Here is a 15,013-nt window from a genome sequence, read left to right on the forward strand (position 1 = left end):
TCAGGATGCGTAAAAGTATCTCCATTAAGTCACATATGTAGAGAATGACATGACAAATACAGACCTTATTATCTACCCATGTTTACCATGTTAGCATCACTGCTGTATATACCCATCCTGGTGCTAACACAAAAGAAGACCTGAGTATTCTCTACCGTTCTTTCAATGACTTGCAGAATACCCATCCTGAGGGCGTTTTCATTGTTTCTGGGGACTTTAATCAGGCTGGCATGAAAACTGTCCTCCCTCATTTTCATCAGTATGTGGATTTTGCAACTAGGGGAGAGAATATATTGGACCATGTTAACTCAATCATCAATGATGTATTCAAGGCAGCACCCCACCCTCACCTTGGTTCATCTGACCATCTCTTTGTTATGGTAATTCCAGTATCCAGGCCCCTAGTAGTCCAGAAAAAAACCTCTGTAAAGTAGGTGAGGGTCTGGTCTGACGGGGCTATCAGCACACTACTGTGGAAGAGTATGCCATGTCTGTGTATAGAGGATGTCTGTGTCACCAAGAAATCACCACACGGGCCAACCACAAACCCGGGATGACCAACGAGCTACGCACCATGCTGAAAGCACAAAACGCTGCTTTTATATCTGACAACGTTGTGGAAGCAGGAGTTCTTTCATGATCCTGTTGGCTCGATTCTTTCATTGGAAGCTCAAGAACAATCCCTCCAACACCAGGTCAATTTGGCCTGGTGTCTGAGCTATAACAAATTACAAGGAATCCCAAACACCCTGCAAACACTAGGACCGCCACCAGGCAGCCAAGGGTCAAAGCTGTAATCTGAAAGCATATACTTACCACTAATCCATGGTAACATTCAACACAAGAAGGATCAGAACCAACAAAAAAAACACGTCTACCCTTACCACATATCCCAGACAAGAAACAGTTTGCATGGACCCCTGATCCCACACCCTAAGCTGAATTGGATTTAACCATAAAGATCAACACTGTGGAGCTGAGGCCTGAGACGACAACAAAGGATACACATTTATCACCAATTGCAGATCCTCAGGCCAAGTTAGACCTTCCACTATCCATCCATTGTCTATACCCACTTAAGCCATCGGTCAGGTTCCAGGGGGGCTTTAGCCTATTCCAGCTGTCGTCAGGCAAGAGGCAGGGTACACCCTGAAATTTTAGAGACACAAATTAACCTAACATGCATGTTTTTGGACAGTGGGAGGAAGCCTGAGTGCCCAGAGAAAACTCACACATACACAGGGAGAACATGCAAACTCCATACAGAAAGGCCCCAGCTGGGAATTGAACCTGGAACCCTCTCGTTGATGAGGCAACAGTGCTAACCACCACACCACCGTGCAGCCTCGACCTTCCACTAGTTTTTGGTAAAAAAAAATAAATAAATACAGTGCAACAGAAGCCTGAGAAAACAGAGGATACACCTATAACAGTAAATGTGCAGCTGACACAGACCTAACTCAGATCACATCTTCCTCTGAACCTTTATTCCACAGGCCCACCTACACCAGTAAAGAGTGCGCTCAAATCAGAGGAAAAAAAAAAACACAAAGAAATCTCAGGGGGAGTTAAGTAAGGGGGTTGGGGTTGGGGTTAGGGTCTGGGATTCCTGTTGGTAAAGTGAAAAGCAGCAACAAGACATGACAATGATCCAACAAGAAGGAACAAAAACCAGAAGAATATATATACAGAGGGAGCGATTACAAAATGAATGGCAGGTGAGGCAATCAGCAATGGAAACCAGATGACACAGAATTCACCAAAATAAAACAGGAAGTAACTAGAACAACAAACGCACAAGATAAAGCTGGGATTTGTGAATTAGCAAAGAATAAAAACTACAATAGATAAATAAATGTTAAAACTTCTATGTTGGTGATATTTATTTTTTTACTGAAAGGTTCATTTAAGATAGATAAGCTGAAAACAGCTCTCCAACCCAAGTATCATCGTATTTTTTTTTAGCAGTCTAATTTTCAACACATCAAAAGAGGGTTTTTATATAAAAAAAAAGAAATTAAAGCAATAAAATTAAAAGAAATTAAGCCGAAAACTTAAAAAAATTAAAAATCAGTTAGAAAAACAGGAAAAGTAAGTAAAAGCAAGACATGAATACAGATTGTTCAGATGAAGGTTTTTTTTAATGTTCTAAATCTTTCACAAAAAAGTGTTCTGAGCAAAAGATGTTCTACAAACAGGATTATTACCACATGAAGCAGCTCTGGTAGATCTGCTGCAATTCTGTAGTTTCTTAACACAGTCACAGAGAAATGGAAGTCCATTTGAACACAAACTTTACACAATGGGTGTAAAAAGAATTTACAGAACTCAAGATCCTCTATTTATTCAGAACGTGACATCGACGGTACATGTGGTGATGGTACGCAATACCCAAATGAACAGCACCATGTGTAGGATCTGGTTTAAATACGATCAGATAGAATAGAATGTGTTTTTACATGAAAAAGAATGTGTGAACAAAGAAGATAAATGCATGTACCAAGAAGGGTCCATGTAAAATTCATGGGGCAGACTTTAATTAGCATTACAGAAAGCTTAGCTGCTGATCTCATTTAATGATTTAAGGGTCTCATGAACGTGTTGTACTTCTACACGGCAGTCGTGTCTGCTTATGTAACCCACACTACAAAATCAACGTAATACCTTACAGCCAAGCAGGAAAAACAATGATTTTCCACCCCCGATAGGCTTTTTGGCTCCTCCACAGCCCATAGAGAGCACTGCTTTATATACAATATAAAGTACAACACTTATCAAGATTAAAATAACCCTGAACAGATTTTGCAAGATGGAAAATTTAACTGTGAGACACTTTAGTGGTGAAAGCAAATATTTTTTTTAAAAAGCATTTGTTCAAAGCCAAACAAAAATACACTCAGTCAACACTACCAAAAAGTCAGCCAGAGTACAACATTTGATCCAACTGCTTTTTATAAACTGCCTATTGAGAATGAGGAGTCACGCGAGCCGGTCGGCCATGTTGGTAGGAGACGCTATTGGTTGCCAGGGGCAACGCCATCAGAACTTAACGCGCCAATATGTCCCGCATTTATCATTTCGGCAGGACAGAGACGAATACAATAAAAAAAGAAAAAAAAAAGAAAGCAAAGCAATGCAGAAAGATAAGGCGAAAGAAAAGGGACCTTACAGGGACAAGCTTATTACAAGCGCAAAGCAGCGCTATTTGGAGAAGCTCTCGAGCATCCAAATTATTGATCCTTACGAGCTTCCCGCAGCAGAATGGCACAAAGACCTGGACCAGTTACCTCCGAGCACATATATGGACATATCTTTGGTGTAAGTTATTACACTATGCAGGAGTTTAAAAGTCACAAATCTTTAGAATCTTACGAGACTTTCTGCTGTGGCTGGGTGCAGGACTTGGCCATCTACAAGCCAATACTTCACTGTGTTATCATCACCACTCAGAAAGTTCTCATTCTTCCGATATTCATCAAGCTCCCTCTTCAGCTTTCTGTTTTCTTCCATAAGACTGTTGATAACATCTCGTCTGGATGTGCAGAGTCCACATCCCATGTCCTGGGCTGGCGATGGCGGCTGCTGCTGGTCCTGGGCTGGCGATGGAGGCGGCGGCTGCTTCAGATGCTGGGTCCTGCGCTGTACTTGCCGCTGATATCGCGCTCTATCTGTCTCTTTAACATCATTGTGGCCTAATCGCAGGGATGGTGCCCAGTCAGGGTGGTTCTCCAACATCTCATATGATGGCTTACCTACAACAGAATAAATAGTTTATGAAAAAAATCTATGCAATCAATGGCTAACCCATCACAGAACACATGCAAAATAAAGATACAGACTGAGAGGGTAACGCTGCTCATGGTATGACAAAAGGGCTGAGGGGGTACACATTAACACATTAGCAGAGCCGGCCCAAGGCATATGCCAACTATGCGGTCGCTTAGGGCCCCCACGCCACCAGGGGGCCTCGAGAGCAATTTTGAATTTAATTTTGATTACAACTTTTTTTTCTGTAAGATAATGTGAATGTCATTTGATTCTATTTTGTATTTGTATTTTGAACATTTTGCACACCATTGCACATCTGAAAGAAATTAAACTATTTAACGTGTTTACTATAAATGCAGTCTCCAGCCTGCTGATGTTACTTTCAAATAGTTAAATTAACGAGCCATACTTATACATCACTCTTTATGTAGAAGTTAATTAGAGGTAGGGTAGGAGATCCTGGATTTTGAGTCCAGCGAAGCTGCATTTTGAAAATACACAGGACTACACAAGTCCCAACCCTTTTCTTCACTTTCCCCCCAAAGCCACGCCTCTAGAGTACATGAACACGCACGAGCACGAAGGTGCACAAGCTTCTATTCTGACAGCAAGCGCCGTATTTAGTATATGCTAACTATGCGTTTAATAATGCTAGGTGCTAGCCAAGCTGGCTCTAGTTTAGCTTCCTGCCAAGCTTCTGGACGCGTAATTTGTTCACGGAGCAGGGTACGCGCACAGGGGGAAGGAGGAGCAGATTGCAGTTTGATAGACAGCATCAGAATCCAATCATTGTTAACGGTCCGTTTAGTATGATTGGACAGTGTTTTTCCTAGATTGTACGTTCTAGAGGCCACTAAAAATGTTCATATTTGTGTCAAAACTTTTAATTAATTGGTTGCAATAGGGGTGTGAAGAGTATTTCAAGCAATATGTAAAAAAAAAAAAAATGCTCAAGAAAAAGAACCCCTACCCCACCTTTAACCCATATTTATGAGTTTGTTGACTCTGTATAATGTAAGATGATTAAAAATAATGCTAATGATTGTGGGTCCGGTACACACATAACAGCGTAGCCTATGGAATAATGAGGAATCTGGAGCTGAGGTGATGGTAGGGGGGCCCCAAATGAAATTCTGTTTAAGGCCCCGTAAAGGCTTGGGCCGGCCCTGCACATTAGCCACGAAGAGGCAACGGTTTGCTGGTTTGCTAGTTAGCTAGTTAGCTAGGCAGCAACGTTAGGTGCACTTCAGGGTTTGCAACAACATAAGGTAACTTCGTAGCTTTACATTACATTACGGTCATTTTGCAGACGCTTTTAACCGAAGCGACTTACAATAAGTGCGTTCAACATCGGTAGGCAAAAGAACTTTTCGAAGGTTTCGGAAGAAAAGTGCATTTCCTTCCGAAACCAAACAGCTAAGAGCAAAACTAGTGCTAGAGTAATTGCGATAAGTCAGGTACCTCAGCCTCTCACCAACTGCACACCAGTAGCTTTAAGGGACAACAACATAAAGAGATTTTTAGAGAACGTACCCGAGTGAAAATGCAGAGAACACACTCTCATCGACGGAGGGGCGCGATCGAAATTGAGGTCCTTTCTTCTTATTGCAGCCAACCAAGCAATCCGGCGTCTCCTCGTCAGGTCAGAAATCTGCTCTCCCTGATGCTGCATCCATTTAGGAAACCGAAAAAAATGGATTCCGTTGTTCCTAAGTTTCCCAAACGTATCGTGTGAGGTACTGGAACAGGTCTTCACACAGCAGTGATTTCCAGGCATGTTCTTGCAGTTCCGCACCGTTTAAACTTACTGATCTAACAACACACGCGCACACTGTAAATGTAGACGAACGGAGACGTTTACATCCTGCCAACATGGCGGATAGAGGCGGGGCTCTGTAGCTATGACGACAACTCCTCATTCACCTAGCAACAAAACGAAGGCTTCTTCCATTTTAAGCTTCTTTGTTTCGCCTTTTTTTAAGCTTTCATACATTGCCTGATAGTGTCAGCTAAATGGCAGACATAAGAAAGTAATGTTTAGACTGTTGCCTGGGGGTGTGATAAGATTTCAGAGAATGAAATGTTCCTTTCTGCTCCATGAAAACTGTTTGCAGGAGTTAAAAGAGTTTCAGCTGGGACATTTAAGAATATATCACTGTTCTTAATTAAATGAATTCCTTCATATCCCTTCATCCCCTGTTCTGCTTCCCCTCAGAGATCTCCCCTGTCAGTATCAGTTCGGTGGATGCTCACTTGGCAGAGTTGCAGCACTACATGCAGAGAGAAACAGATGCGTTGGTGCTGGCCAAAGATGTGGTGAAACAGCTGGAGGGGATCCCAACTCTGGACCAGAACGCTCTGGCTGAGGTGAGACTCTGATTTGAAGGTTTCAAAGCAGGATATTTGAATTTCAGGTCACACACATGAAATGCTTGGCTTCATAATGACTAATGCATTCATCATTACAGGAGTGGTACTTTTAAGGGTTATTTGAAAGCATGAGATGTTCTCCATGTAGAATTCTCCACCAGAAAGAAAAAGTACACTGGAAAAAATGCCCCTACAAAAATAAGTAAAAAAACAACAAATACAAGACGTTTTTGCTTGAAATAAGCAAATAAATCTGCCAATGGAACGAGTGAAAATCGGCTTGTCAAGATTTCTTGAAATAAGATGTGATATTTAGGACTTTTGAGTTAAAAGTGATCTTGAAATTAGCTTAAAAACCTCTTCAAATGTCAAAAAAGCTTGTTTCATATGATATGTGACTCAAAACAATTTAGTTTCAAGACTTTTTCATTTAACAAGATATTCAAGATGTATTATCTTCAAACAAGTCCCTATATCTGGCTGAAATGGTACTTGTTAGGCAGTTGTGTCTTATATTAAGTGTAATGAGATATTTTGACTAGAAATGAGACAAATATACTTGGTAAGACTTGTTTTTTTTTTAGTGTAGAGCAGCAATGATTTCATACTGAGTTCCAGTTACCCAGGGGAAACTTTATCTATCAAAAATAAATCACATTGTCATGAGAAGAAGTAAAAAATGTTTTATTCCAACTTTATGGGCAACAATGTGTATATTACACATGTATATTTCTAACAACAGAGCGTGTGTCCGTCTGTCAGGCTCAGTCTCGGGTGCAGGAGTCTTCCCAGAAGCTGGACATCCTTCGGCTGTCTTTGGAGAAATGCCTGAAGGAAAAGCCCTTCGAGGCTCTACAGCAGCCTGAGGAGGGGGTGGACCCTTCAGGGGGGCCGCAGTCACCCCTAAACCCCACACATGAGTGTCCCCTCTCCTCCTCACCATCCATCTTCAGCATCAGACCTGCATCTTTAAACGGTATCAACACAGACTGCTTTTTTTCATTTGAACATTTTTGTCCCAAAAGATTTGTGTGTATCTTTGACACTGAGATATGTGTGATTTTCAGTTTTCAGGTTAGGCTACTCTTTATTACATAGGCCAATATTTTCCTAATAATTTTTACATGAATCTTTGTGAAAAGAACTAAGAAGTGTTATTCGTGCTAATTAGAGGAGAAATACACGCATTTATTAAACGCTGCTCAGTTTACATTCAAACAATGTGGTGACATTTTAGCATGTTCAGCTGACTGCAATCAACTGGAATGAATTAACTGGGTGTGTGTCGATTTAACACCGGGTCTGTTTTGCCTCTGATTAGTACTAAATTACAGTTATTCCCTGGAGACGTAAACGGGTGGAAAATCATTATCGACCTGTGAAACACAGATTCCTCTCCGCAGCACCACTTGTTCATCAATCCTTAATAACACATCTCATTTATATTTTTTGCTTGCTTTCTATCTAATATGTTTCCCCTCTCAGCAGCATCATGCATGCCCCCGTCCTGCTGACCTCCTGCTGTGGATAGTCAGGACATGTAATCTGTTGGTGTTGGACAGTTCGGCTCTGAGCCAGCCTCTCAGCGCACAAAATTAAAAAAAAAAAAAAAAGCCTATTGATGACGTAACGAGGAGACAAATGCTGGAGTTGCTCTTTCGGTGGTGAATAATGAGAACGAGTCTCTTGAACGGTGAAAACACTTGAGGTGATTTTGAGCTCCACAGCTGTTGAAACGAAGCAAATGAAGAGGCTCAGCGGGAAATATCCAGAGGGCACCGATAAGAGGCTTGAGTTCAGGAGATTTAGTCATGCTAACAAATGAAAAGTTTCATTTTGAAATGCCGGGTTCATTTTTGGTCAGCTGCCCTAACAGTAACAGACCAGGCGCTCGAAAACAGACACGGTTGCTTACTGTTGGGTTTGCTGTGAGCAGTGTAATCAGTTTGAATGATCTTTCTCTCTCTTTTTTTAAGGCAAACTTGAAGTCAAGCTTCTGGGATGTGAGGATTTATTGAAACCTCTGACTGACTTGGAGCAAGAAAACCCTCTGAGTCGCACTGAAGACAGTTCAGTTCCTCACAGGACTGAAGGCTTCTCTAGTGAGTTGACATCTTTCATTTTCAAAGCCTTTCATGTTTACATTACTTGTAGATTTAATCTTTTAGTGACAGGGTAGCTTGTAAAGATACAGTGGAATGAAATGTTATTCATCTCTCAATCACAACTGAATTCTTAGAGCAACAAAAACTACTGGATGATACATAATACAGAATGAATAAGGTCATTTCTGTATGATTTCCAGGAATATTCTCCAGACATTAAGAGATGTTTAGTTACTATAAAATGAAATGGCACCAAAAAACTGAGAGTTTGTTGAATAGTTGGACACAGAAATGCACTTGACATATACCTCAATACAAAAGATACATATAAACAAGCAGGAGCATTAATGCCAATCGTTAGATCGTTGCTGTATTGTTATGATCAGGCCTGTGAGTTTTTGGACGTTGTCACTAATCTGTTACTGTCTGTCTCACAGCAGAGATCAGCGCAGTGCTTCGGCTGGACGGCAGACTGGTTGGCCGGACATGTTGGGCGGCCGCCGGCAGGCTGAGCTGGGATCAGACGTTCTGCATCCAGCTGGAGCGGGTGAGTCCAGTCGCCAGCACACACAACAGTAAGAGCTCCACATTCGGCCGTATCACGCTTTTCGCTGTAACTAACATGTTACATCAACGTGAGAAAAGAAAAACCCATTTTTTATGTCTGTGAATCTTAGTTTTTTCTTATTTTATTGTATTTGTAATTTTATGTAATGGACCTACACAAAACAGTAAAAGAAAAAAAAAAGACTTTGGAATACGTATGACACCTGAACAAATCTGATAAGAAAGACGGACCACCAAAACTCACCTCAGCAGAGACCGGAGTTTCTGTCCATAGGACCACTTCAAGATGTTTCTGCAGGGCAACCCTCTTCAGATGAGAGGTGTCCCCATAAAGCAGGGACACTTGGCGTCCAATCTGATCTATTAAAACAAATCCCTCAGCTTGTTTAGGAAGAAAATCCTGATGCAAACGTTATCTTTTCATGTGTAGTCTAAAATGAGTGGGGTAACCTCGTAGTCTCAAGCACTGAAAGGTTAGTTTTGTTTCTTTTTCAAAGAAAGAGAAACCAGAGAGAGTCCTCGCTTAAAGTTAAAAAACAAGAAAGCATGTTTGCAGTTGGTGAAAGGAGTCTGAGAGACCTTCCAAGCATGTGGATAAAGGTGCAGATGGGACTGAATCAATGATCAAATCCTTTACTAAGAGAACGTCATCCCCACAACGAAGCACGGTAGTGGCAGCATCATAGTGTGGTGATGTTTGTGTTCGCCGGGGAAATTAGTCAGAACTGAAGGAATGATGGATGCCACTGGAAAAGTCTGAGTCTTCCAGAGATTTTAAACTGGAGCAGCTTAAAGGAGCTGGAGGTGTTCTGTCTCGAGGAGGCTTGATGAGTCAAGCTTACAGAGACACATACGAGAGACTTAAAGCTGTCAATGCAGCAATAGTGAGCTCTGGTGCCTCAAATTTTCTTATTTGTCCTGTTTTCTTTTGTCTAGAAATTTGAATTATATTGCATCTTCAAAGTAGAAGGCCTATTGTTTTGCTCAAATTATGCAATTAATTGAAAATCAATTTAATTCCTGATTTGAAAGGCAGCAAAAAAGGAAAAAATACAAATTGTTGGAATACAAGTTACTACAGACAGCCTCTTCTGAATGTGACATGCTAAGAAACCTTTGGACTTGGTTGGGGTTTCGATGATATATTTGATCATCATCTTATTGTTTAGCATAATGTCTTTAAAGCGCTAAAGTTCCTTTATGGTGACTTCAAAGAATTGACCAATGATCACAGCTTCCTCTCCTCCAGCATCCAAGGAGGCACTTTGATCACTGGACATTTAGGTTCATTTTTTCAACAAGCTTCAGTTTTATAGATGAAGGTCTATGCAAGCTGATTCACCAGCAGGCCGGACAGTCAATAATCCAGATTGTATCAAGTGCTGACATGCCAAATGTCAAACACTCCAGTCAGTATTATTTTATATCAGATCAGGTAAAGTGGCAGGTTTGTGGAATAGATAAAGTAGAAAAACTGAAAAATAAAACCTGCCCAATTCCCATTTCCAAAAGCCTCCGTGTCCTCTGGCCAATTGTCAAAATTTGAGCATTTCTTATGCTCGCTCTGTTTCACACCACCCATGTTCAAGCAGGCCTTCCTGCGTGTTTCATTTCCTGTTCATCATCCTGTTTCAAGCTGAAGTGTGTAATTACAGCTAAGGGACGACACCAGAAGGCTGCTCAGGTTCTGGGAGGACACCAGATCAATGAATATATACGTCGTTGTTGTGCCACCAACGTGCAGAACTTTGTTTACGTGCCACTGGTGCAGATACAAACGGCATCAGCAGCTTAGTGCCGGCTGTAGTAGCCCTGCGTGTGCTCATAATGCAGCTGCTGCAGAGCCACATGGAGGGCACAGTGCAGGTCAACCAGTGTGCAGCGTAGCATCTGTGAAGGTTTCATCTGAAGAAAAGGCTGAGCTAAAGGAGAGTAAAAATGTATTTGTTATTTTTTGTCATTTTTTCTCAGTAGGTCCAAGTTCCTTCACTGTTAACAGGGATATATATACAGAGAGAGAGATAACTTTGAATGTAATGGTGCATATAGAATAAAGTTGGACTGATTAGTTGCCATGCAGCAGATGCAGAAGTTCAACCTTCATCAGCTACACTACGCTACATCATATTCACTCCCTTTTACAGCATCAATTTGCAACAAAGTTCCAGAATAGCTTTCAATACAGAACCTTATCTGTGGTGTTATCACTTTTAATCAGATAAATGCTGAATATCATCTCCTCGACTTCATCTGAGAGTTATTTTTGTGGACAACAGAAGGAAAGGCAAGGCAAGGCAAGTTTATCTGTACAGCACAATTCAACAACGAGGCGATTCAAAGTGCTTTACAGATACATTAAAACAGTAGAAATAAAAAGCAAGATTTAAATTTTAAACAAAAAAAAGAAAGAAATAAGAACAATAGATAAAATCAATAGTTAAAATGTGATTAAGTTTGGAAACTTAAGGAGTTATTTGTAACCACAGACAGGTTTTATTGTTGTTGCAGTTCCACTGAGCACCAGCAGATGCCGCTCTTATACCTGCATTTAAATCCTCCAGACCAGGGATTTCCAAGTCTGTCCTGCAGGCTTTCGATGTTTCCCTGCTTCCAACACACCTGATTAGGATGAAATGGAGCTCTTCAAAAGATTGCTAAGTTCTGTACAAGCCTGCTAATGATGCATTGATCTGAAACAGGTGTGTTGAAGCAGGGAAGCATCTAAAACCTGCAGGACGGCGGCCATCGAGGACCGGATGTGGACATCCCTGCTCTAGACCATTTACTTCATAGCAAATGTACTGGAGACAGTACAAATAGGTTTTGTTTGTATTTATAAGAACTTAGAGATGTTTTTTTTTTCCCCAGCCAGAATCAAAATCAGAGAAAGAAATATTTATTTTCTTAATTTAGATTTTTTTTTGTTTCAGTACCATGTTTAGTATCATGTGTCCACAAATACTATTGTAACATGATTGGCAAAAGTCAAAAGCCTTACTGAATTCCACCCAAAGTCATCACTTTTGATTATGAAAGAGCCAAAGTTCAAGAATCGAACCCTCAGTGGATCAGTTGTTGTTTGTGTCTGCTGGTAAACTGCCGACAGTCTCGAGAGCTGGAGGTGTGCGTCTTCTGGCGAGAGCCCAGGGGGATGTGTGCGGTCAAGTTTCTGCGGCTGGAGGAGATGATGGACAACTCGAATCACAACCAGGGGTTCAGTCTGGAGCCGCAGGGCCTCCTCTACGCCAAGGTACAAACAGGGGTCTGACAGATTCTCCTCAGGCTTTTCATCATACTTACTAACCCTGATGGTGGCACAATCACACTTCTATATTTCTTCACTAAAAAAACAGACCAATTGCCAAAAGAATGGTGCAGTTATTTGATTAATTTCATTTCTGGAATGGGTAATATTTAAGGAGTGAGACCAAGTACTTGCAGAGTGACTCCATGGGTACATTGATACAGTAATCACTGGTGGGAGAACTCTTTTGTTTGAATTTGTATTTTTGCTTGTATTATGGCCGTGTTTGACTCTTTTCTCTTATGTCTAAGTGTCACATTTATGGAGGGTTTCTTTGGACAGAGAGGTCACACAGGAGGCTGCAGACAATCGTCTTTAGTGGAGACTATTCTTTAAAACCGTGCACAGGGTCATAAAGCTTGTATGATTTAAGACCAAGAACAAAGAAGCCAGTTCCATTTTACACCAGTATGTTCATGAAGAACAACACGCCTGCCTCCATATTCTATTTTTCAACATCTTTAAGGGTCTCTTAGACTTTCTGGCCCCTGCCATATATATGTTAGAGCATCTCAGTGTGGCACAAAGCATTGATCAGGTCTGGCTTCTCCAAACATACTATCACTTAGCATCATCTGATATTTGAATGCTTGTTAAGATACCAAGAACATAGCACAAATGAATCTTTTCTAATCTATACTCCCTGTATTTCACAGCTTCAGTTCATCAACACTGTGGTTGAGCGGCAGCCAAAGCTGAGACGACAGCGATGCATCTTCACCAAAGAGAGAGGTGCAAACAGCCCGCAGGGTTCACATGTTTAGGGTTTCCTTCCCTTTCTGCATCGTGTCCTCGTTAGAATACTTTTCTTGTCTTTGCCTGATGTGTAAAACCTCCTTAGGGAAGAACTTTCTCAGAGCTGCCCAGATGAACATGAACTTTGCCACGTGGGGCCACCTGATGATGAGCATCCTTCCTCGCTACAGCTCCTTCACCACCTTCAGCTCACATCTCTCCATGACCCCCGACCTGGTGGCCAACAGCACTTCACATCCAGCTGAAAAGGAGCCTCAAACCACCACTTCACTGCCAAGGTCAGAGACTTTGGAAGCGTCAGGACTTCATCTGGTGGAGTGTGGCTCAATGGATTTGCTAGTTTATTGTTGTTGAACTTACCATAAACCTCTTCTTGATTCCTCTATACCACTTGTCAGAGATGGGGACTCAAGTCACTGTGACTGGGACACGAGTCGACTTGAGTCGCTGTTTTGATGACTTGTGACTTGACTTGACATAAAATAAAAGACTTGAGACTCGACTCGGACTTGGAAGTTAAAGACTCGGCACTTGGCTTGACTTGAGACACGATGACTTGAATGACTTGAGTGTTAAGCATCTAGCATAACTCCGAACTTTGTTCGTCATTTCAAGATCCATTCTGACCAGTAAGTGCTTGTCAAATTAGCTAATATTATCCTGTTAGCCTAGTCGGTAGTTAGATAACGTTAGCTTGATATGATACGGGGTGGACAGGTTTGACACATTGGCCAATGATGTTTACTGACAGTTACTTATATCTTGTCTTTTCGCTTTATTAAGATCAGATTCTGCAGGTAAAATTGCAATAATAAGGTGACTTAACTTTGACTTGACTTGCCCAAGAAAAAATTACTTGGAACTTATTGAGACTTGAAAGCTAAGACTTGAGACTTGCACATGTGTGACTTGGTCCCATCTCTACCACTTGTAATATGAATAGAGGATGTGATGAAGAGATTTAAGGAGAGAGGAGTTAAGTTTATATGATGTAACACAGCTCATCATCCAACCATTCTTTCGTTATAACCAATAGTCGTGTTTTAGAATCTCATGTCGTGGCTCCATTAGACTTCATGAATGTGGAGAACAGTTCCTCAGCAGCACCTCGCCTCCCCTCTCTGTTTTGGTGAGATCCCTTTCTGGGTTGTAGCTGGAACAGATCAAGAGGCAGAATGTTAGACCATCCTTTTCTTTTCCTTTTCTTTCTCCATTGATGATCTCACGACTCTTCACATTTACCCTGTGACGACTGAAAGGGGCCTGACCTTTGACCTTTGGTTGAGAAGCACTGGATTTAACTAGTTAACAGCAAATGAAACAGAAAAACAGCGGTGACGTCATCACCATCTCATGTAATTATGAACAGTAAGACATCCTGGTTAAATAAAGCATCTGAAGCTGTCTTCTGTGTTCATCTACAGCGAAGCTCCAGTAATCAGCATCAGCATCACTGAGGATCAGCCGCCTCCCGTCAGCCCCGGCCAGGGAAACGACTCTCCCAGCATCATCACCACAGCACACAAAGCGTCATCTGTGCCTCCACTGCATGAAAAACTGGTAAATGACTATTGATAAACCTGCTGTAAATGACATGGCATTTGCTTATTTGATTCTGGTTTTTAGTTTAGTTTTTATCCTTCTATTCATGTTATAGTAACATATATAAATGTTACTTGTAGTCAATAAATAGTTTATGTAATATTTGTCCTCTGTTCTGTCAAACTTTATGAAATGTGAGCTTGATAAACATTAGGGTAAAGTCAGTAATTACCAATAAAAATCCAAGGTTTGATTTTTTTTCAAACGCTGTTTATTAGAGAAAAGATTGTGTTTCTGATTTGTAACTTAGTAGTAAAATGTTCTAAGTTTTGTCTCTGTTTGCAGTTATCCATAAACACTTCAGAGGGAAGTGAGGATCAGCCTGTATCTGCTCTAAAGTACACACATCTGTACACATGTTCACCCAGATGTTATCTTATATGGTGTAAACGCCAAGAGTGAAACATGACATTACTTTCTCCCTTACAAGGATGCAGATGGAAGATTTCAGATATATTTCAGTACTGGGACGTGGACACTTTGGAAAGGTAACAGATGAGCCTTTTTTTTCTGATAAATTTCACTTCTGCTCCCATTTGTC

The 15,013-nt window shown here is 41.1% G+C and overlaps 1 protein-coding gene across 5 annotated transcripts in view; it reads left to right on the top strand.

The window, feature by feature from the left end:
• Window positions 1-15,013, top strand: part of LOC142381920 (serine/threonine-protein kinase N2-like) — a 36,865-nt gene that overhangs the window by 6,181 nt on the left and 15,671 nt on the right. For 3 of the 5 annotated variants that reach the window (XM_075467225.1, XM_075467223.1, XM_075467224.1), the window contains exons 2-11: window positions 5,984-6,135; window positions 6,901-7,114; window positions 8,115-8,240; window positions 8,681-8,790; window positions 11,917-12,060; window positions 12,771-12,846; window positions 12,956-13,148; window positions 14,295-14,430; window positions 14,758-14,810; window positions 14,903-14,960. In XM_075467225.1, coding sequence (XP_075323340.1) covers window positions 5,984-6,135; window positions 6,901-7,114; window positions 8,115-8,240; window positions 8,681-8,790; window positions 11,917-12,060; window positions 12,771-12,846; window positions 12,956-13,148; window positions 14,295-14,430; window positions 14,758-14,810; window positions 14,903-14,960 — 1,262 coding nt within the window. Of the gene's footprint in view, window positions 1-4,987; window positions 5,037-5,983; window positions 6,136-6,900; window positions 7,115-8,114; window positions 8,241-8,680; window positions 8,791-11,916; window positions 12,061-12,770; window positions 12,847-12,955; window positions 13,149-14,294; window positions 14,431-14,757; window positions 14,811-14,902; window positions 14,961-15,013 lie in introns of those variants that run through there. The other 2 variants (XM_075467227.1, XM_075467226.1) reach the window with 2 other exon arrangements.

The sequence above is a fragment of the Odontesthes bonariensis genome, chromosome 6, assembly GCF_027942865.1.
Source record: "Odontesthes bonariensis isolate fOdoBon6 chromosome 6, fOdoBon6.hap1, whole genome shotgun sequence".
Lineage (NCBI taxonomy): Eukaryota > Metazoa > Chordata > Actinopteri > Atheriniformes > Atherinopsidae > Odontesthes > Odontesthes bonariensis.